This window comes from Halictus rubicundus, chromosome 3, assembly GCF_050948215.1.
Source record: "Halictus rubicundus isolate RS-2024b chromosome 3, iyHalRubi1_principal, whole genome shotgun sequence".
Taxonomy (NCBI): Eukaryota; Metazoa; Arthropoda; class Insecta; order Hymenoptera; family Halictidae; genus Halictus; species Halictus rubicundus.
In genome coordinates, this window is record NC_135151.1 from 10,744,426 (window position 1) to 10,767,370 (window position 22,945).

At 37.0% G+C, this 22,945-nt stretch overlaps 5 protein-coding genes and 1 long non-coding RNA gene across 11 annotated transcripts in view; 2 read left to right on the forward strand and 4 right to left on the reverse strand.

The window, feature by feature from the left end:
- Positions 1-7,522, reverse strand: part of Reptor-bp (REPTOR-binding partner) — a 31,726-nt gene extending 24,204 nt beyond the window's left edge. For both annotated transcript variants that reach the window (XM_076785338.1, XM_076785337.1), the window contains exon 1: positions 7,338-7,522. In XM_076785338.1, the coding sequence (XP_076641453.1) occupies positions 7,338-7,376 (39 nt within the window). In that variant the 5' untranslated portion in view covers positions 7,377-7,522. The remainder of the gene's footprint in view (positions 1-7,337) is intronic.
- LOC143352665 (uncharacterized) lies at positions 7,372-8,045 on the forward strand. Its single transcript, XR_013081984.1, has 2 exons — positions 7,372-7,591; positions 7,708-8,045. It is a non-coding gene; the product is annotated as an uncharacterized LOC143352665 (long non-coding RNA).
- A 431-nt stretch (positions 8,046-8,476) lies between these two features.
- Positions 8,477-10,647, forward strand: LOC143352656 (tRNA (guanine(6)-N(2))-methyltransferase THUMP3). Of its 2 annotated transcripts, none has more exons than XM_076785334.1 (7): positions 8,477-8,666; positions 8,746-8,858; positions 9,108-9,570; positions 9,631-9,809; positions 9,893-10,072; positions 10,143-10,280; positions 10,346-10,647. In XM_076785334.1, the coding sequence occupies exons 1-7, from the start codon at positions 8,573-8,575 to the stop codon at positions 10,502-10,504; spliced, it is 1,326 nt and encodes a 441-aa protein (XP_076641449.1). In that variant the 5' UTR covers positions 8,477-8,572; the 3' UTR covers positions 10,505-10,647. The 2 variants fall into 2 exon arrangements, with proteins under 2 accessions (XP_076641449.1, XP_076641448.1); XM_076785333.1 differs by having other exon boundaries at positions 8,746-8,885; positions 10,346-10,534.
- LOC143352658 (putative ribosome production factor 1) lies at positions 10,600-12,230 on the reverse strand. Its single transcript, XM_076785336.1, has 3 exons — positions 11,610-12,230; positions 10,962-11,226; positions 10,600-10,856 (listed from the first exon to the last, which is right to left on the reverse strand). The coding sequence occupies exons 1-3, from the start codon at positions 12,073-12,075 to the stop codon at positions 10,679-10,681; spliced, it is 909 nt and encodes a 302-aa protein (XP_076641451.1). The 5' UTR covers positions 12,076-12,230; the 3' UTR covers positions 10,600-10,678.
- A 775-nt stretch (positions 12,231-13,005) lies between these two features.
- On the reverse strand, positions 13,006-14,301 carry Bet1 (blocked early in transport 1). 2 transcript variants are annotated; one of them, XM_076785339.1, is made up of 4 exons: positions 14,228-14,301; positions 13,811-13,870; positions 13,566-13,735; positions 13,006-13,491 (listed from the first exon to the last, which is right to left on the reverse strand). In XM_076785339.1, exons 2-4 carry the CDS (start codon positions 13,827-13,829, stop codon positions 13,333-13,335), a joined length of 348 nt encoding a protein of 115 aa, XP_076641454.1. In that variant the 5' UTR covers positions 13,830-13,870; positions 14,228-14,301; the 3' UTR covers positions 13,006-13,332. The 2 variants fall into 2 exon arrangements, with proteins under 2 accessions (XP_076641454.1, XP_076641455.1); XM_076785340.1 differs by having other exon boundaries at positions 13,811-13,861; positions 14,216-14,295.
- Positions 14,302-20,957: 6,656 nt separating this feature from the next.
- Kank (KN motif and ankyrin repeat domain-containing protein 2 kank) overlaps positions 20,958-22,945 on the reverse strand; it is a 91,233-nt gene continuing 89,245 nt past the window's right edge. For all 3 annotated transcript variants that reach the window (XM_076785325.1, XM_076785326.1, XM_076785327.1), the window contains one exon: positions 20,958-22,896. In XM_076785325.1, the coding sequence (XP_076641440.1) occupies positions 22,450-22,896 (447 nt within the window). In that variant the 3' untranslated portion in view covers positions 20,958-22,449. The remainder of the gene's footprint in view (positions 22,897-22,945) is intronic.

Sequence of the window (22,945 nt, forward strand, 5' to 3'; positions counted from 1 at the left end):
GCTTTTCCACGTCATTGTTCGGCGGATACTAACCCAGACCGGACGAGGGAACGCGAAAGAGGAAGAGACGAAGGGAGGCCTCGTAATTTTCCAGCCGCGCCGCCGCGTAACAATGAACGAGGCCGGTCCCACGAATACAATGGCAAAGCGGCGCGGCGAAATCATCGTGTGCCCGCGAAAATCCCGTAAATTTCCCTGGAACGCCGGTAACTCGCGACCAGCGGCCGAACTTTCCCGTTCGGACTCGGACACATCCGGCTGGGATGCTGTCCCGGACCAGTAAATACCGGCCGCGATCGAGAAACGACGAATCTCGAAGTGGAATCGCGGCATGACGCTCTTCCCTCCAACGCGGATCGTCATGTTCAATTTTGGTCCCACACGTTTTGCATTTATTCTAAATATGTTACCGATTCCTGTGTATTTCAAACGAATTGAAGAAGGGGCGGGTTGAAATCAGGGGAGGGTAACAGCTACTATGTCTGTTTCTCGAAACAGTTGTGAAAAACTGAAATAATGTTATGTACATTTTACTTGAACATTTACGACAAGAATGGAGTAGACAAATACAAAACTGTAGACATTAGAAGAATTCAATGATGTTAACACGTTGACTGCCATGTGACACATATGTGGGTGACCGAATTGTTCGTCCAGGTTTTAAAATGAATTTTTATGTTAATATATTCGTTGTACCAAATTTGATTAGGATCAGTAAAATGTAAGAAAGTTGGACGACTACTCGATATCATACATTTAATTTTTTTCAATTATTATTTTATGAAATAACTTACTTTGATTTTAGGGAATTTTTGAGGTTTCCAGTTTGGCAGTCAAAGTGTTAAAAGTGTTGAAAGAGACACATTGCGTTTTTATTTAGCTTGAGTTTCTTTTAATTGATTTGAACAATTTTTATTTTGCACAAAAATCGACAGTCCAGTTGCGAGGATGTCCGGTTCTGGCTTATATCGGTTACGGTTAGGTTTGGATTATTATAGCGGTTCTATAAGTGTTACTTTTCGGTTCTGCGGTTATTTTTAGGAACTGAAATATGACAGTTGTAAAACGGAAAGAATATCGGTTCTCGATAATCGTAACCGCAATCGATATAAGCCAGAACCGATATCCTCGTAACAACTGTAACATTATTTCGGTTCTTCGCAACTGTTTCAATCAGAACCGATATAGTGTGACTCCAATGAATGAACACTTAAACTGCAGGTCTGCTGAAATTAGTATTCTCGAATCGTTATTTCATTTCCTAAGTGCTATTTCTATAAGAAGCCATTGTTAAGTTCGTACATTCCAGAACACAGTACTAACAATATTTGATGGTTGTAGCTTGTGTTCAAAATCTGCCATAGTAGTAAATGGAAAAATGGGTCAAATGACCAATAAACACCAATTTCTAACGAATGAACAAAGATACCCCAGCAAATAATAATTATCCCAACTTATGAGACCATTGAACTACCAAAAAATACAAATTGCTATCTCACGACAATACTTACCTTGAGTACGTGGGATGTCGTTCGAACAACCGCTAAATAAATTAATGTAGTGGCGAACAGGTTATAAAACAAAAATTAGATCTCTTTAGCGAAACGTCTGTGAACTTACAATACAATTGCTGCATAAATTTCAACATGAAGAGGGCATCATAAATGTTGTTTTTTCGTTTAATACGAATTATGTTCATTCACTGGAAGCTGTTCATTCACTGCACAGATCACCCTATAACAGTTTGAAACAGTCATTTTCAGAACCTTCTCGGTCATTGGTCGAACGAGCTCGAACCCAAAGCTTAAAAACCGTTAAATTTGAGTGTATCTACTTTCAGTAAAAAATTCTCAAAAAATTATTGTTCCATACACCTGTACGTTTCATATTCAAAAAACCCCATCGCTGTATGCACAAAAAGCACCGACTATAAGAAATCGAAAACGTACTATGCGACAGCTGCCTGCACTCTTAGTTCCGATAAACCATTTCATTTTCATTTTTTATATTTATATTTTACTTTAAAAATTAAACATTTGTGGCAACGATTTCTCTACTCGAAATGTGGGACGATGCTATTGAAGAACTAGTTCCCCTTTGAACGTGCAGAAGAAACAGATGGAAGTGATAGAATTTATTAACTAAAAAAATTTGTTTATTTGAAAAAAAAATATTCAATGCAAAAACGTATATTATCTTTCTTCTAAAGCATACTCAAATATTATAAAACGTCTTCACGACAAATATATAAAAAGTGGGTTCGACGACCCCCCCCCCCCCCACCCCCCACGGTTTCCGCGTGACGGCTCGTGATTCAGTATTCATTGGGTCAACGAACGAATTCAACTTTAAAATCAGTTGATTACGGACGGGAACCCAGCAAACCGTTTAACACGACGCAAATGAAACGCAGCACTGTGCAGCTGATCTCCAGAGTACAGGCCACAATAGTGCCTCGGCTAATAGAAACGTGAACGTGCATCCGCCGATAGCTGGTAACAATGGTGCAATTCAATCGACCGATAAAGAAGATAGTACAAATATTTAAGTATCGGCTAACGAGAACACGCGTGCTTACTAATCGCGAAGGAAGAGCCGATTCGACGGAGGTGCGGCCGCCGCGACGATTTTCGGTTGGTGCATTCGCGAATGCAGTTCGTTTCTGAATGCAGAATTTATGGGTCGAAGGCCGAGCGAGAAGGTGTCGAGCGTGGCGCGTGCTGCTATCGATAAGCAGCCGTCGTAAGAGATTTACGGCGAGAGGAACATCTGTCGGGACGATGTGTCGTCGTTTCGCCACGCTTCAATTGCACCGCGAACGTATCGGGCTATCGATAGAGACGCCGCGGCCAGAAATTCGTCACTTCGAATTCGTTTCTTCGAGGCGTTATGCGACTCGTGATCGAGTTTGTCGTTGCGGTTCTTGCGCAATGGATGGACAACCGGGTCCGACTTATTTGGGAGCGAGTGGCACCGACCGGTAGCGTGATTGCTCGGTAAAGCAAAGACTGCTGAAGACTGGCACTGATATGCAGCAGCCGAGCACTTATACCGAATCAACGTAGAAGTAGGTGGGAACGAAGTATGCAAAGTGCCGAAGATAGCAGCATGGACATAAGCTATCTGAAATATTAATATGATCACAAGGTATGGACGATAATGATGCAATCACATAGTACCCAAGATACTAGGGTAGACATGATGTATTCAAGATAGAGAACCAACCGCGGAGTACTTAATTCATTAGTGCAGCGTTACCAAAGAACTACCAACGCAATGACCCAGCGTTTCAAAATCATTATCTGGTTATCCAACATGTAGCGGTAGATGTAAATATGCCTGAAGTAGATGCTCGATTGATAAGATGATCAATGCGTGTAGAAGAAATGACTTGAACAATGAAAGAATTGATTAGGCTGTGAATGAACCTCAACTAACCCTGCAGTAGTCAGAAATGGTTACTCTTTGAGGATTAACTACGATCTTCCTCGGTCCCTCGTATTCGCATATACTCGCTAAACCAGCGTGCACATAAATTGCCTAAACTGCTAATGTGACCGTAAAGTTCGCACGATACTAATCTAACTATAAAGTACCCAGGCCAATAAAGTGATCATAAAGTATCCAAAACGTTAGCATGTCCACGAAGTGCCTAAGATGCTAATGTAACTATAAAGTGCCTGAGCCCCTGATGTAACCACGGAACACCCAAGATGGCGTAGTCATCGTGTGCGAAAATGTACAGAGTGATTGAAGAATGGATCCAGAAATCTGACGTTAGATAATCCTGCTCCAAAAGTTCGTATAGGCTTCGAGAACCTTTTTCGAAATTGCGAGCGATTCTTCATTTCGACCGAAGCAAGCACGACAAGAAAACTATCTGTTGTTTTTCTGCGGAGATTCCTCGAGAACGTAGCCGTTCTCTTCAACAATCGATAACGTCGAAATACGTCAGAGAAAACAAAGGGAAGAAGGCGTACAGAAAATCACCGGTAATCGTGAAAAGAAAAGAAGCGGTAAGATAATCCATTGTTCTTATGCGACACGAGATAGCCCCCGTAGCGGCTGAATCAAAGGCATCGACATTTACTGCATTTTTTCATTCGTACATTTTTCACGAACTCTTCTTGCACAACTCGTGCATGTTATTGCCGACGAAGCCTAACACTTTTAGTTACAACATGTCTTTTAATAAGCTCTTTGCAAATGTGTACTGTATCTAAACGAAGCCTAGTCATTTTCTTTCAAATGATAATCTGGAATGGAGTTATTTCCTGCAAACAATTTGTTGCTCTACGAATAAAATTGCTATGCAACCCAATTTTATCAGGTCCGAACGTATATAACATCGCAAGAAATTGAAAAATGTACAACCTAATTGAAGCTGTAGGATTTATAAATGATTTTTTGAGGACTGTTAAGTCACAGCTGGTAAGTGAGCTGTTCAACGCGAAAACTGCGCAGTGGATAGCGTATAGTAATTCGCAATTCCCACAGGGGTCAATATTTCAAGTGTCGAACGCATTGTTTAATCAACTAGACAAAATGCGAAACTGGGTCATTCCTGACCCACTATAAAATATACGATATACAGACTAAAACCTAGTTCAATTGATCCGGTATTCAATATTTCGATTCTTGAAGGTTTATTATTCGTGGATTCGCTTTTATAAGTAATTACGAGTTTGGCAAAGGGCGGAGCTGGGTCGGTATTGACCCACTGAGAAATTTACCCCGTACGAACTAAAAACTTGTCCAAGTAAATTTATATTCGATACTTCCATACTGGAAGGCTTATTATTCGTGGATTCGCTATTATAAATAATGACGACTTAGCCAAAGGGCGGAGCTGGGTCGGTTCTGACCCACCGAGAAATTTACCCTCTACGGACTAAAAACTCGTCCAAGTAAATTTATATTCGATACTTCGATATTGGAAGGTTTATTATTCTTTTATAAATAATGACGACTTAACCAAAGGGCGGAGCTGGGTCGGATTTGACCCACCGAGAAATTTCCCCCCTGCGAACTATAAACTGGTTGAATTAAATTTATGTTAACTATTCCGATACTCCAAGGTTTATTATTCGTGGAAACGCTTTCGGAAATAATGATATTAGTTAATCGATGACCCAGCTCCGTGCCATGCGTCGCTCCTCGGCGTTCTCGGCGGAGCACGAGCGAATCCGTGCGTCGCAATTGCAAAACCGTGGATCTGCGAGGTCTGCGACGCAGTCCCGTGAAAAGCTCGAGTTCGCGTTAATGGGACGGACTATGCGAACCCGAAAAATCTGGGGAACCGTTAGCGTTATTTCGCGGTGCGTTTCGCCGGTCGTGGGTCAACAGGGGTTCGGTGGCTTGTAAATGACCGAGCAGTTATAATTCGATGACTGGGCCCGCTCGAGGTGAACGAACCGAGAGGTGCACGCGCGACCCAGTCGTCGCGTACGGGTCGCCGAACGACGGAAAATCGAGAAGAAAAAAAGAAGAACAGTGTCTCTGCTGAAAACTCACCGGTGCTACACGACGTGCGGGCTGTGTCAACTGCGCAGTTGACGGGCTAGAACGCAGCGTTCAGGGACGTGGTGCCGCGGTACCGGTGCCCGAACAGTGCAACCGGTAGCGCTAAACGACTGCGACGCCATCTGGCGGCGCTCCACGCGCGCACGCACCTGGCCTCGGCGGTTCGAACCGCGTGGCGAATTTGCAAACAATGCTCGCTAAAATATCAACCCGAGCTCGAACCGAAAGCGGACTACTCCGTTCGAAATTCCACGGGTATTCCCGAAAGCTAGATATCGTATTCGTTGCACCATTCGGTGCATACTGGAAGCTGGCCATAAAGCGAACATAGTGCAAGAATTTAGAAAGCCGGCATTTTTCCATGGAAAACTTGAACTTTCTCTATAACAAATTTATTTAGTATATACGACCAACATGTTACACAAAATTCCGAAATTTATCCCGGGCTGTTACAACAGCCACCCCGGCCCTCTAAAGATTAATGCGGAATTCCACTGTGACTAAACGACGTATAGTATAGTATAGTATAGATTTTGAAAACATATAACAAAATGTACGACGTCAACTGCATTCAGATTTTCTGGCTATGGTAATTAGTCGGTGGCACAATATGTTGGGACAGTTTAAACAATCAATGTTCCCTAAAATGATATGCAGCAAGTAACGAGAGCAATGCGATTTCGTCGTAAAATTATTTGCAAAACATAAAGCGAAAGAGCGCAGAGAATATTTGTTAAACTTAAACATAAATTTGCTATAACCTGTTTTTCGAAAGAAGACAGTTAAAATGCACAGTTATAATAACTGTCCGTTCCACTTCTATATTGTAAGCTTGAAGTAACAGGGGTGGGGTGGACATCTATTATGACCACAAGTGTATTTCTGACGAAACGATTCGGTAAAAACGTTACTTTGCGGTCACACTACGTTCATTTCTATTTATTGTAACTTGATCGCAGTTACGAAGTGTACATACCACTACGGCTGTACTATAGTAAATCTTAACGTATCGACTAGTCTAATTTCGTAATGTAAGCTAACTATGTATATTGGAACTTTTTAAAACGAGTTAAAGTTCTATTTGACGTGACAGTCTGAAAATGTGTTTCCAAATATTGAATTTAATATAAAGATCGTCTATCCATTACTTACTAGACTCCAGCTGAATCATGACTCAAAACCACCTCCGTTTTCACGATTCTCTTGCGCGCACTTTCAACCGACTTATTTACATACACTGTTTACTCCAGCAGACAATAATAACACGACAGCTACTCGAGATATAGATTCAACGATATCAACTGCGTCGGTTACAAGCGTTTGATATCAAACGACGTTTTACCGAAGCAAGCTCCCGTAGATTCCGCGCCTGACGGTCACGTGACCGAATTTAATGACGGCAACGCCATCGTGGTGAGATCTAGGGAACCAAGATGGAGGGTGGCGCGATCAGCCGACAGGAATGCGAAACCATAAGCGAGTCAGCAACATCGAACGACACAGGTCCACCACACGAACGCACCACGACGACGGTGCACACAGAGAGACAAAAACAGCCACCCTTGTGCCTGCCCCCCACCCCACGATCCCTTGGCAAACCCTCGATCCTACAGGTACTGACGTCAAAGCAAAGAAACAACGCCCTTTGTTGTCGTATTTAGGGGAAAAAGTCGAACATTTTGCCCGCGCGCCCTCTTTGCACAACATGGTGTAATCCGTTTTAACACGGGTAATCCCGTCGCCAGTTTTCCATGGCAGTTTGCATCGCGCGAGCACGTTGTCACCTACACATCAGCCAGAAATTGTTGACTCACCGTCTCGTTTTCCGCGATACACGCGGGCTCTACCTCCATGTTTTCCGTAGCTCGACCTCCTCGTCAAGTTTCCCAGGCGAATCCTCGATGACAAGGCTTCGTTCGATCCCGAAACCGTTCTATCTTCCGAGACTTTCGAAACGACAACGTGTGTCTGTTTACAAACACTGCAAGGTCACTCTGCAGACCCCCAGACCTCCGACTGTCGAGTGTGTTTCATTACGTCACGGCCAGCGAGCTCAGCGCCCCGCACGGTAAAATCAGAAAGCGAGATGAACTTTGATCACACACTTTGGCCACGAGATCCTTGTAAGGACCCAAGATCCTTACAGACATTGCAAATTAATCGGCTTTTCTTTTTCCTGAGGAGATCTCACTGAGAACCCCCGGATCATTTAAATGTCGCGCTCGACGTTACCGATAACTCACGAATCTGGGCTTATTAGTGAGAATCGAGTCTTTTGTATACTCCATTTCTGCTAAGAATGTTCAATATGGTTTAGATACAATAATTCCATAAGGAATGTACAATTGTGGTATCTTGTCATAGAGGTACATGTAGTCTTAAAAAGAAATATTACATTAGATTGAAAAATCGAAAAGGTGCGACTTCCAACTTTGATTGAATTCCCGCGATTTCAGGAGGAATTTCTGAGCCAATTTTAGAATATATTCAAGTTACAGATAGAGGATGGTACTTTATCATAGGGGCACTTAGGTTTAAAAAGAAACCAATAGAAATCTATAGAATCCCATTGCCAGATTAAACAATCGATACAATTTGAAATAGGACCATGAAGGTATAAAAGAAAGTTCAAAATCATGTCAAAGAATTGACTAATTCCGAAAAGTAAAACAAAGTAACAGACCGACAATGACACAAAATAATCTTAATTATTCGCGTTATGATACATTACAAAAATCAAATGAACCAACTAATATATTAATATATTTTATACAGTCTATTTAATATTTAATACATTTTTATATCGAATCTTTTTTCAAATAAATATAGCGTATGTAAATGTAAAATTTCATTTAAAAATATTTGCGATGTATATCTCAATAAAACATGAACTTGATAATTAATTGGATATGCATATAAATGTGATTACATTCTTCTTTTTAACTATCAAGATACGCGAAACGCTAGTTTGACATTAACCGCGTGTACAATCACGTGGTAGTTGAACTGACAATATACGTATACGTACGCTGAAGCATCAACGTTTGAAATGGACGCGAATAACGAGTCGGATATACAAAAACTGTTCACTGAATCTCTAGCAAACGATAATGTTTTCACGATAGCAACAACCGTGGACACAGGTAAATACATATATGTCGTTTGATTAAAAACCTACGCACGTGCTTCTTCAGAGTAACCTCTACTACATTCTAATTTCAGGATTCGAGTGGCAGGCAGTGGATGAATGCAAAGAAAAATTGAATAAAGATATCAAAATTGTTAAAGAGCGTGGGAAGATCTTCTTTAATATATGTCGAAATCAATTTGCACAAGTATTTACCTTTTGCTACTATTTTCATGTAGTTGATTTCAAAACATTGTTTCAACAATGTTTGTACAAAACGAAACTACAAATTTGCTTATAGTAACGAAATTTTCCATGAAATATATTTTCTAAAAATTAATTAATAATTTTTATGTTGAACACTTATTATGTGCCAAATTTTGTCATTCAATAATATATAATTTTTAAAAGACATATAAGAATAGTTATTATATTAATACCATATTAATATTTGTAGGTCCAAGAGTTGAGATCAATAGACAATATATTCATAGTTGCAGATGTAAGAAAGTTCAAGTTCACTGAATCTGGTAAAGATGCTGATCTCCAACTATTCAAAGATTCAGTGCATAACAGTATGAAATTAGAAAAAGGTTTAAATGCTTGGAAATGTGTAACTGGTTTCCATGGAAAAATATATCCAACTATTGAAGACTATAATGCAGCAAAAAAGGATCGTAAACCCTCAAATACACCTACCACAGTTGCAACAAATAAAGGTAGAAAAAGAGGTCAAGATCCATCTGAAACTAAAAAAGATGAACTTTTAAGATATAGAGTAACATGTGAAAGAACTGGCAACCACTCATTTGAGTCAGGAGAAGTTGCCAGGGCTATTGGTGGAGAACTACAAGATAAATATTGCTGGCTTGTAGATTTGACTACGTATTACTTAGAGATAGTTTGCAAATTAACTAATGGTAAGTTAATATGATCACAAAATCACTTTGATAGTAAGATATAACATATATTATTTACAGATGAACTTGTAACACATTTACGTGTTACTCACGAATCTAAGCATCGTAGGAATATAACGTGCTTTGGACCAACTACTCTTAGAGCAACTGTATGTTATAATTTACTACAGTTAGCTCAACCTAAACCAGGAGATATAATAATTGATCCAATGTGTGGTGGTGGCTCTATTCCAATAGAGGTTGACCAACAAATTTAAGCAATTTATATTTGTCTCTATGTGTTCATTGTAATATTCAAAGATGTTGATACTGAAAATTCTAGGCCACTTTAGTCTACTCTCAATCTTATGTTATTGGTGGCGACAATCATGTCAAAGCTATAACTAGAACAAAGTCTAATGTTGATGCATCAGCCTCTGATTGTAAAATTGATTCAATATCCTGGAGTGCATCACATTTACCACTTAAAGACTCATATGTTGATATAGTTGTGTCAGATATGGTAATTATATTAACCATTTGAAAGATATTATTCTAATATTATTTGTTTAACGAATTAATGTTTGGTACAGCCATTTGGAAAACGAAGTGGTCGAATGGTAGACAACCGAATACTTTATAAACAATTTTTAATAGAACTAGGACGAATTCTAAAAAGGTCAACAGGTCGATCGGTTCTACTTACTTATGATAGACGCAGCCTTAATATGGTATGTTCTTGAAATACAGATAACAATATTTTTTCACAAAACCATATTAACATCTTTCTATGCAGGCTTTACAAACGGCTGGAGATATGTTTTGGGTAACAAAAATGTTAGGTGTAAACATAGGCGGTCTAAATGCTGCTGTTTATGTTATGAAAAGGACTGATGTACTTTACGAGTTCTATAAACCTAAAATTAGCAAACATATACAAACGAAAAACAAATGAAGACAGGAGCTTGTACATTTTATTAAATGATATATAAATATTTAATATTTTTGTTACAAGAGTTGATAAGAGTCTAATAAATCAGAACGTTTACATTTCTTGTAAAAACTTTATTGTTCTATTTACGACCATGAAGCACACATTTTTGGACATACTTATGCTAAATAATAGTACTCATAAGAAGAACTTTCTTCTACTAGTTTCCATATCGTGCCTTCTACCTTGTATAAGCCATTCATACTCTCCATACTTGGTATCAAAGGTTCCATGCTGCAAATACCTGAGTTTCAAAGTAAACCTTGGTCCCAACTCTCTCAATCTAGGTTTTCCTTTTCGTAAATCAAATTGATACCTGCAATGTATACATGTATTACATTCTTAGACCTTTAAGGTGATTGCAGAATCATTAATAATTGTTTTACTAGATTTAGATACTTTTACAGACAAAAAATCTTACCTATGATGCCTGAAGAATATATAATCTCTCTGATTATGAAATGTAACAACCCTTCTACCTTTGAACTGAGGTTCGTAATGAAATAGTGCTCCTAACATTCTACCAATTGTGTAACCCAAGCGAGTAGTAAAATTATTTAGAATAACTTCTGGTCTATGTTCTGTAATTTCTTTATGACTACGTCTCAATTCCGGTGTAATTTTAACATTGCTAAGTTTAAAGTATGCTGTTGGTCCATCTGGTAAATGAATGACTAACATACCATCTAAGAAATTCGATAAGGAAAATAAACTTACATAGGTAACATTCTTAACCTATTGAGTACTATGGAAACATATACATCTCGAAAAAGTCATCAGTGTAGACTATAGGCGCATTTATGCATCTAGCAAAAGTTATAATCATGAATTATCTACAGATACATTGTTCGTTAATCTTTTTGATTTCCCCCATGCCATAGTCATTATTACCAGTACATGTACATATTACGTTTTGCATAATTAATCGACTGGGTTTACATTAACAATAAAGTATTTTGTTTCCAGCATTGGTAACTGATAGGAGCGCTCTAGCCACATGGCGTATTTAAACAGTATTAAACACAACAAAGACAGTAGTATAACAATCTTGAATGTACAAAAAGGATACTTGGTTTACACTGATCTTCATTAATAACAATAATATCAGTGAAATCCTTAGCGATAGCACTTTTCACCATTTTTTTCACTCCAGACCTGTTTCTATATAAAGAAGTGGAGTTTGGTATTATCCTTGTCATTTCTCTGCCAAAAATTCTGGTTTTCCTTGTTGGGTTGTCGCAATACGTAATCAAGACTTTCGGGTCGCATGAGTGTTTATAGTAAGACGAAAATTCGTCATGCTCAAAATCAACTTTGAGTTCTTCGTTTTCTTCATCATCAAGGTTTCCAGTAACAGTGGTCTCATCTTTCTCTCTCAAACTTTCAATAGTGTGCGGTACTTGTTTCGGCGCCCCTTCTTGAATTCGTTTCTTCCTGGCTTCTTTCTTAGCTTTCGCTTTTTCTCTCATTAATTTCTGACATTTTTTATATCGCACTGCTTTGCATTTGATGTGATTAAAATTGCTGTCAGACATCGTTGCTAGATGCAAAGGAAAAATGGACAACAGACAACGTGACGTGATGAGATATTGGACGACTTCTCTCGCGCATGCGCGACGAATTTAACATCAGTAAAGTAAAAGTTTAGATAAAATGAGGTACCTTGGTCACCCCGCATAATTTCACAAAATTTATTGATTTAATTTTGAAAAATGAATGTATAATATGTGTATGCCAATAAAATGTTAATAATTAACTTACTAACAATTCGTAGCACGCTTGTATCGTCGACTCGTCCTGAATTCTTTCGGTACTTTCGGTAGTAGTACCTCACTACTTTCTCCACAATATAGATACGTTACTGCACTGGACGCGCATGCGTGAAAAAACTTGTCCAATATTTTACCATTGGGCGTACTTACTTAGGTAGTAGAGAGTAGAGGGGAGAAATGACGATATATTTGTTTGTGAGGGATATTTCGCAATTGTCGCAACCGGTGCGAGCACTACACGTGTGTTGTCAGATTATGTTAGGTTACTGTATACAGTTTCACCTCTACAACGTCTCGATGTTTAGACGGTACAGCGAGACAGTAAGGAAGTCGGAGGAAGATTATCTATACCCTGATTGGCTGACGACTACTGCAAGAGTACTGCCCTTCATGGCTAAGCAATTGAAACCGCCAAATGAGCGAGAATTCATTATGAAGACAAATAATATTGTTTCATTTTTTGTACGCAAGACTTTTTGATAATACTTGATACTGTTTTCTTCGATTATTGATGTCCTATGCACGACATTATAAAGGCAACGTACAGAGTACTCAGTATTACCTATCCTCTCTGGTATTACCAACTTATGAACATTATATTAAGTGACAATAATAATTATTTTGGGCAAATAGAGCTCCGGCTCTCAAACACCATCTCTATGTATAATAGAATAAAGAATAAACCAATAACAATTATTTGAAATTTTAGAAGATTTATTTTAATTAAAATATATTTGTGTATATGTATCTGTACATGTGTGCATCTTTACACACAATATTTTTAATTTAGTAAACGTAATAACTTTTTACAGTTACATTACTTTATGTACATTTAGCTATATCATAGGTCATAGGCAGATAATAATTTATACAGAAAATCCAACAAAAATTGTAACTGTACAGCTTATAAATAAATTTAAAATACTTTTAGCCCTTATGATGTCACAGTTGATTATTATGTGTGAATGTAATATATAGGAATGATGATACCTTTCAAATATTCTTTAGTCCTTAGTCTTTTCAGTTGATAAATTTCAACACTATCCATAACACAAAAAAGACAACTACGGAAAATAGGAATAAATACAAAATATAATAGTGGTGACTTCCTTTGGATAAACGTAATACACGTGCAACAGATCCTATTAAGGATCCACTTGTTCTTTCAAAATCGTCATCCTACAATAACGCAGAAGTTGATAGAATGTATCTGTACAGTTCTAATCACCAATTATTTGTAAAAAAAAACTTACCATTCCACGAAGCATTTTGTCCTGGTATTGGACTTCATTTCCAATGTCAATTGACAATGATTTCAAGGCATGAATCTTATCCTTTAAATGATCTGTCATCCTTTCATTTTCATCTTCCAAGCCATTGTGGCTTGACGTTGATGTCGATGGTAATGGCTCGTAAGCATAACCTGTTAGAAAGTCCAAATGTGTTTTAATTATAGTTGACTATAGTGAACATCATATTCCCATATTGGTTAACTTACTTGAATGAGCTCTGCGCATTTTATTCTCAATTTTGGCAGTTGTTTATAACACTCCTACAACTGAAAACAATAAATACTTAACTGTGCAATATAAATGTGATTATGAAAGAAATGTATCATAAGGCATCAACAGTAAACATATTAACTGTTCTTATTTGTTTTGCTACAATATTCATGGTATATTATTTAATGATTACAAATCAGCTTTACAGCATATTTAAATAATTTCCTAAAATATGGGTGAACTTTACCAGAAAAGTCATAAACAGACATAAAAATTTGATCTCGAGAATGGAGTATGTAAAATATAATATTTTGGTTCACAGATTGTCATTTTCAATCATTTTAAAACATTAATTTTAATAGTTAAATAAATTGTTGTTTTATGCACAAATTATACGACACATAATTACATACCCTGAAAAAAGAACTGTCAACAATGTGCACGAGCAACAATTGTACGTCAACCAAAGAGGGTCAACGTCAACGTCAAGGAGTAAGTATAACAAGAGGCGACACTCCAGAGGGTACCTTTGAAGTCGATCGTTGGTCTGCTTGTATAGGTAAGCGGGAAATTGAAATCAACTGGATTGATCAACTGTGTATTCTTACACAGACGAGTTATAAGGGATAGACCTAACATCACAGCATCCTCACTGATAGGAATTAAAATAAAAAATAGCTATATATAGTCACTGCAGTCTCGCGAATACGAGAAAATAAACAAATAATACTAAAAAACCTCTGATTTTTTTAACAGTCTATCCTTATACCTTGTCTGTGGTTGCATCCAATAAGATGATTCATTGGTTTAAAAATTGACAGCGCGGTTCTTTGAATAGTAAGCACTGAGATTGTTTCATCTAAAAATCACAGACGCCCTCATACCAGAGAGGATACTATCCTCAGGATAGGCGTGAGCACTCTCCTATCCTCTCTGCCTATACCTCGTCTGTGCTCCTACATAAATTACTTACTTATTAATTTCTTTTCACACCGCTAGAGGACTATAAGGACAAGAGCTTTCTCGCTAGTAAAATTTGTTGCAGTTTCTATACAATATCGTAATTGTGTTTTGAAAGTTGCAATACTTAATATATCATATCCATATTAAATTTTTTTATGCAAAGCTTTAGTCAGTAAAGCAATGATAAATGATAATAATGAAAATTTTGTTCAGGAAATTTAAAGTACATTTTTGATTTATCAGATTGACAGGGGGCGAAGGGGAGGAGGGTGGCTTTTCGATGACTCTGTGTAAAATCACACAACAATTATAGAAAAGACTGCGCATGGTACGTATTACGAAAATTGCAAGGGTTCACAGGGGCTCAAACTAACGCAAAAATATCGTAATGAGCAATTCAGAAAAAATGGTCAATTTGATTTCCTAAAAGTCACCCCAATCTTAGGGCTACAATCAAAATCCGGTTTTATATGTCAGAAGCCAGAGATGGGCAAAAATTTATCTAAAATTGTCGAATAAAAAGATAACCGAAAGTTATCTAATAAACTAAATACATTTTTGTTACTTAAACAAATTGTCTAAACAAAGTACGTTCTACTTCATTTTACCACTTGGCAACGTCGCAGGTCGGTGGAGGTCGGTTATTCGAGAATCGAATAAAATTACGAATAAAAGATACATGTGATTTTCATCTATTCCACATGTTCGTCACGAATAAAAAAATTGAATAAATAAATCATCTTCCCTACATCGAGCTTCGAATGAATCTCAATGTTACGCGGAAAATCATACGTCGAAAATCAAAGATAAATTTCAGTTGCGATTATCTGTCGGAATTCACCGTCGAATAAATAGTGGCGCTGCTTTAGAGTCTCGAATAATCGTCAAAGATACTTTGAAAATCATCAACTGTATCTTACGAATAAATTCTCTCAAATCAATTCCCACTGCTAGAGGCGTTGAATACGCATACGCCGCTACTTCGAGATTCGGATAACCCACTGATGACAAATGAAAATCGTGAAAAGTATCTTACGGATAAACTGTGGTGAATATGTATCTGATAAAAATGAGTTCGAAAAAAAACTTTCGGTTATTTTTTATTCGGAAATTTTATACAATTTTTTGCCCAACTCTGTCCTATACCACGTCTGTGTCCCTGAATACATTACTTACTTATTAGTTTCTTTTCCCTCCGCTAGAGGACTATAAGGACAAGAGCTTTCTCGCTAGTAAAATTTGTTGCAGTTCCTACATAATATCGTAATTATGTTATGTTGTTGCAATACTTGATGTATCATATCCATATTCAATTTTTGTATACTGCGGCCATTTTAGCTAGCGCTTATTTTGCTCTGAAAGTACATTTTCAATTCATTAGATGAAAAGTGCCGCATGTTGCTGTCATATGGACTATAATATATAGATAGGCTGGAGCCGTCTTAGGGCGAGTTGAAGCCCGTACTGAACAAACGTGGTATCACCGCTTGTGGGCGGTGAATGGTGGTCCTAATTTCAATAATGGGGGGGAGTCTTGTATTTGGAATTATAATTAACGCTTTTTTTCATAGAAAATTATGTTAAAATACATAATTCTTTATTAATTATATATAAGCTGTTGTTATATAATACATATTACAACTATTTTTAAATAATTTTACTGGAAAACATTTTAAGTTTACTCTTTATTTCACCGTTCTACTAATTTTTTGTGGGCTGCATTGCAGCTCTGTTTTTTAACACTCTTTTACAACTCAATACCATCTATATGTAAAGAAGAACAATTTTTGCGAGATCATTGAAAAAAACGAAAGTGTTTGCATATTTCAGTCCTTTACCTGTGTGTGTTCTGTGTCACATCTGGAGTTTTATGGTACGACAACAATCGCTATTGAGTCGCAAGCCAGACCGTACAAGCGAATGCATTCACAACTTCCAGAGGCCTGCCTCCAAAATTAATTAAAGGAAGGCTAAAAATGCCGTGTGCACTAAACTCCTCAAAAGAAGCGGATTCCAGTCGCTCGTGTCATAAACCCCATTCGATACTTCATCGACAGGGTGACCTTACATATTTCTATAACAGTTCCAAGTGCATACGCTTTGTTCATGATTACACTCCTTGTAATAATTAAATTAAATTAAATATTAATTTAATCTTTCATGCTGCTAGCGGCCCTCGCAGAATTGGGCATTATTTGGGATAAAAAATTATTTTTAAAAAAATTCGAATAAAAGATACTTTATCTTTATTTGTTATTTGAAGGTTCGAATAAAAAAAGGCATCTTTATTGGACGAGTATCGAATAAATAATTTTATTAGATGAGAGTTTATCCGATGAATAAAAATACTTTTTTATATTCGAAGCTTCAAATTACATTTTCATTTTTTATCTTTACTGTTATTCGAATGCTACGACTAATTCTTCCGAATAAATTTGGAATAATTTTCGTCAGCTCGAATAAGCGACTTCGAGTCCCGTCGGCTCATGCCCAGAAGCTCGGGCCACCTCGATCGCCGAGCGGTACAATATGTAAACGGCAGCCGCGCAATCCAATGCGAGAACAGGTATATCAGTGCGAAACTACTACCAATCAAATGACAAAACTTCTTTATTTTTCATTATTTTTGTATACGACTTCCACCAACCTATTTGTGGAGTTTTTCTGATTAAAATGACACTAAACACGATATAATTTGATCTGTATTCACTGGTTTTATCTGTATTGCTATTCAAACGCTTCGAATAATTTTCTTCGAACAATTTTTGCCAGCTGTAAGCTGTTAAAATTTTTGTACAATTTGATTGTGTGGAGTTATACGTGTAGACAAAAGTATTTACTTTGATTGTAATTTAACTTACTTTAAAAATTAACTTATCTTATTTAAATTAAAATGTAGGGAACTTAACATTATATTTTTCTAGAATTGTCTAGACATCATGTCTGGGTCTGTGTTACGATCGAGTGGGACATTGTCATTTTTTATTTATTTATTGACTTGGCCCTAAGAAATCGTTACGGGCTTGGGTACGGGTCTAGAAGCGGGAAGACAGGCTGCTGTACTCCACTCAATGACAATTGACACATCGCAGGCAGACACTCAGGAGAAAGGCGATACAAGTTTCGGGGGATGATCCTTAAACGAGGGATCTTTGTCTATCCTGTCTTGTTCTATCCTCTCTGCTGTGGTATATTACTTACTTATTAGTTTCTTTTCCCTCCGCTAGAGGACTATAAGGACAAGAGCTTTCTCGCTAGTAAAATTTGTGGCAGTTCCTATGTAATATAGTAATTATTTTTTGAATGTTGCAATACTTAATAATAGATCCATATTCATTTTTTGTGCGTTGCGAGCTTTATCAGTCAGCTCTCATATTTTGCTTACAAAATTTAGAATTACATTTTCTAATTTCGCCACTCCTCTAACTTCCTGTTCTACAACGTAATTACCTCATACTTCAGCCATGGGCCCCCCGGTCACATCAGAGAATGGACAGCTTCTAAAGAAAAAATCAATCAAATAAGTTTTAGATAAAAATAATGCAAAACTGTATCTTCTTGTCTTTTATTTATCATCTCTCAAGCGCCCCTTGGTTTGGAGAGAGTTTATAATCGCCTGTTTCTCCGAAAACTTCTCCTGGTTTATCTTCGAAACAAGGATTGAAACTGTTATGAATATCGGTTCCGATTCTTAAAAGAATTATGAAGAACCGATATAAGCTGGAACCGATATTCTCGTAACAGTTCCCCCATCATTTCGGTTTCTTCATAACTGTTGTGATGTTAATGGTAATGATTTTCATAATCTTTTGCTCGCTCTGCCCCACAGTACACAAATGCTGTTAAATAAATAAACAAATTGACGGAATCGTTAGAAGCGAAATGAAATATCCGGACTCCACTGTATAGAAAATGTAATTAATCAGATTAATAAAAACACAATATATTTAGTTGCCAGAAAATAAAACTAGTTTGTTGTAATAGTGCCTTTCAGTTATATATCCAACGATTATACAATAGCGGTTGATTGTTACTATGCTGAATTATGCTCTATGATATATTATGAATTTAGCTGCCGCAAAACAGTATTTAACATATATGACAAATTCTGTAACTTATCTTGCAGTATGCACAACTTAATAACACCTTCACATACACGACTTATATTAATCACATTTTGTGATGGAACAATTGATATACCACGATTATTAACAGTTACTAAATTATATTGTGACTTGAAAATGTGATTTCGTGATTTGCTTCAGCAATTCCTGTTCAGTCGGTGAGTGGAATATCTTCTGTGGAGACATGTATTTATGGCTTGGCAACGTCGGATAAAAAAGTCAGCCATCCGAACTTCGAATACAATTTCTAATAAAAGATACATTTCATTTTCATCTCTGCCAAATACTCGTCACGAATAAATCCTCAAATAAAATCGTCTGGCCAAATCGAGCTTCGAATATCGAATAAAAGTTACGAATAAACACCGCGACATCTGCCTTCGAATACATTCTGAAATTTATTTTTATTCGACGCCTAAAATCGTTCGGATAGTCGGCGACGCCGAGTATCTACAAATAAATCCGTCAAATAAATAGGGGCGTTGTATCCGACCATCCGAATAAATCCTCAAAATTAGCTCAAAGCTCAGACCCTATGTCAAAAGGCTTTTTTCAAAAATTTAATATGGATTTGATATATTAAGTATTGCCATCCGAATAAATCCTGAAGATAGCTAGAAAATCATCCGGAGGCACGTCGAATACAAATCTCGAAACCAGACGCTCGACGAATAAAGATACAAATAACTTCTCGCGATTCATCCGACTTCGAATAGAAACAAAAGAACAGAGAATTTGTATCCGAAAGCCGTTCAAATAATTTTTTCATCGGATACCGCCCAACTCTGCCGCGTGGCCGAAGGGCCTTCGGCGAAGGCGCAACAAAAAGGCAGCACAACCCGATGATATTATTATCCGATTTGTACCGTGTTTGGGCTTATTTTGTTCAGGAAAACATTTTCAATCGGTAGGTAATGATATCATTATGATAACGTTAATAAGAAATAATATTAGATTTAATTGGTAAACGCCAATACGCTACTGGTTACAATGTTGTCTCTGATACTGAATCACGACCATATGGAGCGTATTCATTTCCTTTCCCACCGCTAGAGGGCTATATGGATAAGAGCTCTCTCGCTTGAAAAAATTTGACGCAGTTCCTATATAATATTGTAATTTTGTAATGGACATTGCAATACTTAATATATCATATCCATATTAAATTTTTGAAAAAAGCCTTTTGACCCATGTCTGAGCTTTGAGCTAACTTTGAGCTAAAAAAAAAGCTTGCAAGCATTATATTGTGGAAATTTAGGTGAATGGGGGCGATTCTTGCAAAAAAATCTTTGACAGGACTATCTTCAAAATGCCTATTTTGTACGTTATCCATAGAGTAATTTTGTAATATTCGGCAGCATACTTGCCTGTCACGAGGCGTCTGAAAAAACAGAGAACACAAGGGTGGACTGAAATGCGGAAACACTTTTGTTTTTTCAATGATCGTTGCAAAAAATTGTTCTTATTTAAATATGGATCATGTACTGGGTATTGAGTTGTAAAACAGAGCTGCAATGCAGCCCATAAAAAATTAGTAGAACGGTGAAATAAAGAGTAAACTAGAATGTTTTCGAGTAAAATTATTTAAAAATAGTCTAATATGTTTTTAAAGTCATCTAGTAAAAATCTTACAGTAGCTAAATATATGAAAAAATTTAAAAGATAGTGGTGTTGATGACAATAGCTCATTATTAAATTCAGGATGGTCTCTTTTAAACTTCGATATGAAATGTGTATGTTCTAATACTGGTTAAAAAAATAATGTGCGTGGGATTTTGTAATCTACAACTATGAAATACCGATGGCTGTTATCAAGACAAAATTTATATCATTAGACACTGAAGATAACAAAATGTATGAATTGTAAAAATTTAAGGCTTGTTTATGATAAGAAAAGCAGACTTTGAAGATATAGAAGATCGTTGGTAATTTTTTTTGTAGACATTAATTTACTGAGTAATATAATAATATGATTGCTATATGTTATAATGCAATCCGAATAATAACACTTTTCATGGGTCAGGGAAATTATATAAGTGCATATACACTGTGGAAGTAAAGTCTGATTGGTTTGTTATATATTGTTTACATCGATTCTTCATAAATTACAATACAATTATTTCATATTGTTTTCCCTCGAGTTTATTATCAATTATAATATGTTAAATATAAAGGCACAAACAATGAAAAGTAGTTCTCTACTTTCTAGTTACCTACGATTCTATTTTTACTTGATTCAGTGCTACCGTTGATATACATACATATATATACCTCTAAATGTATACATATAGATGTATATATAATTCGCCACTTAACATTAATATAGATTCTTAACAATAGGAATACTCATTACAATGTTAACCTAAATCTTTGATGTTGAACTTAAATACGTCCATTACGTCTAGATATTCACAACCCTATTAAGAAACGTTCAACGTTAAAACTTCTTTTTACACATACCAATTCCTAGGACGAAGGTGACACACATAAACGAGGAATGAAAAAGAAATTACATTTTCGTGATTCTATATAAAACTCGTACCCTGAACAAATTTTAACAACTGTTAAAACTTATACGCTCTATTTTCCCTCGTATGCCCTTCGATATTTTACATCGTGATCCACGGATACTATATTTATTTATACTTTCATGTCTATAACATTTCTACTTTAACATCAAACGAAGATCGATAAGTTCTAAGAATGTTTCTTGTATATAAATTCAACATGAGTCGCGTACGCCGCGCTTTGTGCACCATGTAACCGTTACATGTAATTATGTCTTTCTATGTGTATCAGTACACAATTATTCTACCGACAGTTTGATCCCCAGGGCTTGACGGAAATTAGGCCTGAAATTTGAATGCGTTGCCATGAATGTAAAAGAACGTTTCTGTGTCCAGAAATTCGGATTGTTAACGATTTGGAATGTTTAATGCCACAGGATGATGTTGGAAGACGTTACTTGATTCTCGCACTGTGACTCTTTCTATATACGAAATTATTTTTGTACTTTCACACACAGTTTCTAGAGTTAAGAATCAAATTTTGAATGTGTCCGTTACATTACCGAAGTTCCACGCTACTGACATTACCGTATCAATCTATCAACAATACAGGTTCATTACTCTGATAGCACCTAGAAAGAAGTTTCAGTTTACGCGAGTCCGTTCTGCCGCAAAACAACGCTTCCGTGCAAGTCCATTCGATGGACTCGCGTTACAAAAAACGACACGTTCAAACTTCCCTCGAATAATTGTATACAAAGTTGAGCAGTTAATTGGTCATCTTAAATTAAAAACGCATGTGTCGGAGGCTAATGAACCATTAGGCAAGAATATGATCGTTTATGCAGCGGTTAGCATCTTAAAATATTGTGATCGACGATACAGACTAAAGAACGTCGTTAGCAATAAATATAGGAAACACGAGACGCCGATTGCATTATTCCTTGATTGTATGATACATTTGTGAAGTTATCTGTGTATAAACTGTTGGTACGGTAAAATGTCAATGAGAGTCTTCCAACTTACAATTAGTTTTGTGAATTATTTAGCAGAATATTTTGAGGAGTTTAGTGAAACAGTCGACGAATGAAGTCTACGGGATGGTGCTGGACTAACCGGAGCCGAAGGAGAGGGTCCAGTGGGCGTTGTTGGTTTCGACCCTCTCCTACTCCGTCTCATTGATGAATAGGGACTCGTTCCTCTGTTCACGCGTTCGTGGGCGTATAGTAACACGCCGATATCTCGATTGCCTGCTTCTAACGCGATTTTTAGAGCGGAACTGCCGTCTATATCGACGATTGATGGATCACAGTCTGGGTGTGCAAGTAGCAATCGCACGATGTCGGTGTGGCCGTGTTCTGCTGCGCACATTAAAGCTGTACTGCCGTCTTCGTCTTGAATGTTAACTGCTGCGCCTGCATCCAGGAGCAGTTGAGTCATGTCTTTGCGACCATGAGATACTGCCAGCATCAAGGCAGTTTGGCCATGCTAAAAAAAGATACAACTATGTTATCGATTGATACTTAGTTTTACAACG

What these genes read in the sequence shown, in the direction of transcription:
- LOC143352656 (XM_076785333.1), top strand. Translation starts at nt 8,573, where the DNA reads ATGGACGCGAATAACGAGTCGGATATACAAAAACTGTTCACTGAATCT. An exon ending in AGTTTGCAAATTAACTAATG is followed by an intron (nt 9,571 to 9,630) that starts GTAAGTTAATAT and finishes TATTATTTACAG; the next exon opens with ATGAACTTGTAACACATTTA. An exon ending in ATATAGTTGTGTCAGATATG is followed by an intron (nt 10,073 to 10,142) that starts GTAATTATATTA and finishes TGTTTGGTACAG; the next exon opens with CCATTTGGAAAACGAAGTGG.
- LOC143352658 (XM_076785336.1), bottom strand. Translation starts at nt 12,075, where the DNA reads ATGTCTGACAGCAATTTTAATCACATCAAATGCAAAGCAGTGCGATAT. An exon ending in TGAAGATCAGTGTAAACCAA is followed by an intron (nt 11,227 to 11,609) that starts GTATCCTTTTTG and finishes CGAATTTCTTAG; the next exon opens with ATGGTATGTTAGTCATTCAT. An exon ending in ATATTCTTCAGGCATCATAG is followed by an intron (nt 10,857 to 10,961) that starts GTAAGATTTTTT and finishes TATACATTGCAG; the next exon opens with GTATCAATTTGATTTACGAA.
- Bet1 (XM_076785339.1), bottom strand. An exon ending in ACAAAATGCTTCGTGGAATG is followed by an intron (nt 13,492 to 13,565) that starts GTAAGTTTTTTT and finishes GCGTTATTGTAG; the next exon opens with GATGACGATTTTGAAAGAAC.